Here is a 1,140-nt window from a genome sequence, read left to right as displayed (position 1 = left end):
GCAGCCGCCCCCGATATTTGTCCCCAGCCATGAAGTACAAGATGGGGTCAAGGCAGCTGTTGATGCTGGCCAGGGGCCGCGTGATCTTGTAGGTGAAGTTGATGATGTTGAGGGTCTGGCAATCGGCTTGGAAGTAGCGAGAGGTGTAGTAGATGGTCCGGGTGATGTGGAAGGGCACGAAGCAGATGGCAAAGACGGTGAGCACGATGATGATCATCTTGATGGAGCGCTTCTTGTAGGAGGGCATTCGGGGGCTGGGGCTGGAGAAGCTGGACTTGCCGAGTCTCTTGGCCATCAGGCAGTAGCACAGGACGATCACCAGGAAGGGGACCCCGAAGAGGAGGGCCATGACGGAGGAGCTGTAGTGCACGTAACGGTCAAACTCTTCGGGCTTGGTGGTGTCGTGGCACAGGGTGCTGTTGCCCTTGGAGCTGATAGTGACAAAGATGACGTTGGGGATGAGGCAGATGGTGACAACAAGCCAGGCGCCCACACAAATGATACGGGCGTGCTTGGTCTTCACCCACTTCAGGGAGCGGATGGGGTGGCAGATGCCCATATAGCGGTGGACACTGATACACGTCAGGAAAAGGATGCTGCTGTAGAGGTTAGCGTAGAAGAGGAAGCGCACGGTCTTGCAGAGCCATTTCCCGAAGGGCCAGTTGTTCCGGTCGGCGTAATAGTAGACCAGGGTGGGGAGGGAGAGGACGTAGAGGGTGTCTGAGATGGCCAGGTTGAACATGTAGGTGGTGGTGGCATTCCAGGGCCTCATCCTGGAGATGAACATCCACAGGGCCCAGGAGTTGAGGGGCAGCCCCACCACAAAGACAATGCCGTAGGAGATGGGCAGCAGGATGAACTTGAACTCCTCGTTGAAGACGCACTTTGCCTCCGTCACTGCAGTGGTGTTTCCTCCTGGCCAGGGACCTGGTGTCGGTGTCCACAGGGCAACTGGGAACGTCCTCACTGAAGTGGCCATGTTCTCTGAGCCAGATCTAGGGGAGCAGTTAATAAAAGCGCATTAGTCGTCGATCCTGACCATTGTCAGGCACAAAGCGTGGAAGGGAGCCAAAGATGCCAGATTTTCCCCCCCTCCAGGAGCTCCGGCCACTTTGATGGTTCTCTGGTTTTTCTCAGCTC

The 1,140-nt window shown here is 56.7% G+C and overlaps 1 protein-coding gene across 1 annotated transcript; it reads right to left on the bottom strand.

The window, feature by feature from the left end:
* Positions 1–4: 4 nt before the first annotated feature.
* Positions 5–1,134, bottom strand: P2RY4 (pyrimidinergic receptor P2Y, G-protein coupled, 4; the record flags this gene model as incomplete). Its single annotated transcript, XM_010286544.1, has 1 exon — positions 5–1,134. A coding segment is annotated over exon 1 (975 nt), but the record flags the coding sequence as incomplete, so codon positions are not given.
* Between the last annotated feature and the right edge of the window lie 6 nt (positions 1,135–1,140).

The sequence above is a fragment of the Phaethon lepturus genome, unplaced genomic scaffold, assembly GCF_000687285.1.
Source record: "Phaethon lepturus isolate BGI_N335 unplaced genomic scaffold, ASM68728v1 scaffold35624, whole genome shotgun sequence".
NCBI lineage: Eukaryota > Metazoa > Chordata > Aves > Phaethontiformes > Phaethontidae > Phaethon > Phaethon lepturus.
The sequence above is the reverse complement of the archived record's forward strand: the minus strand, read 5'-3'. Positions and strand labels throughout refer to the sequence as shown.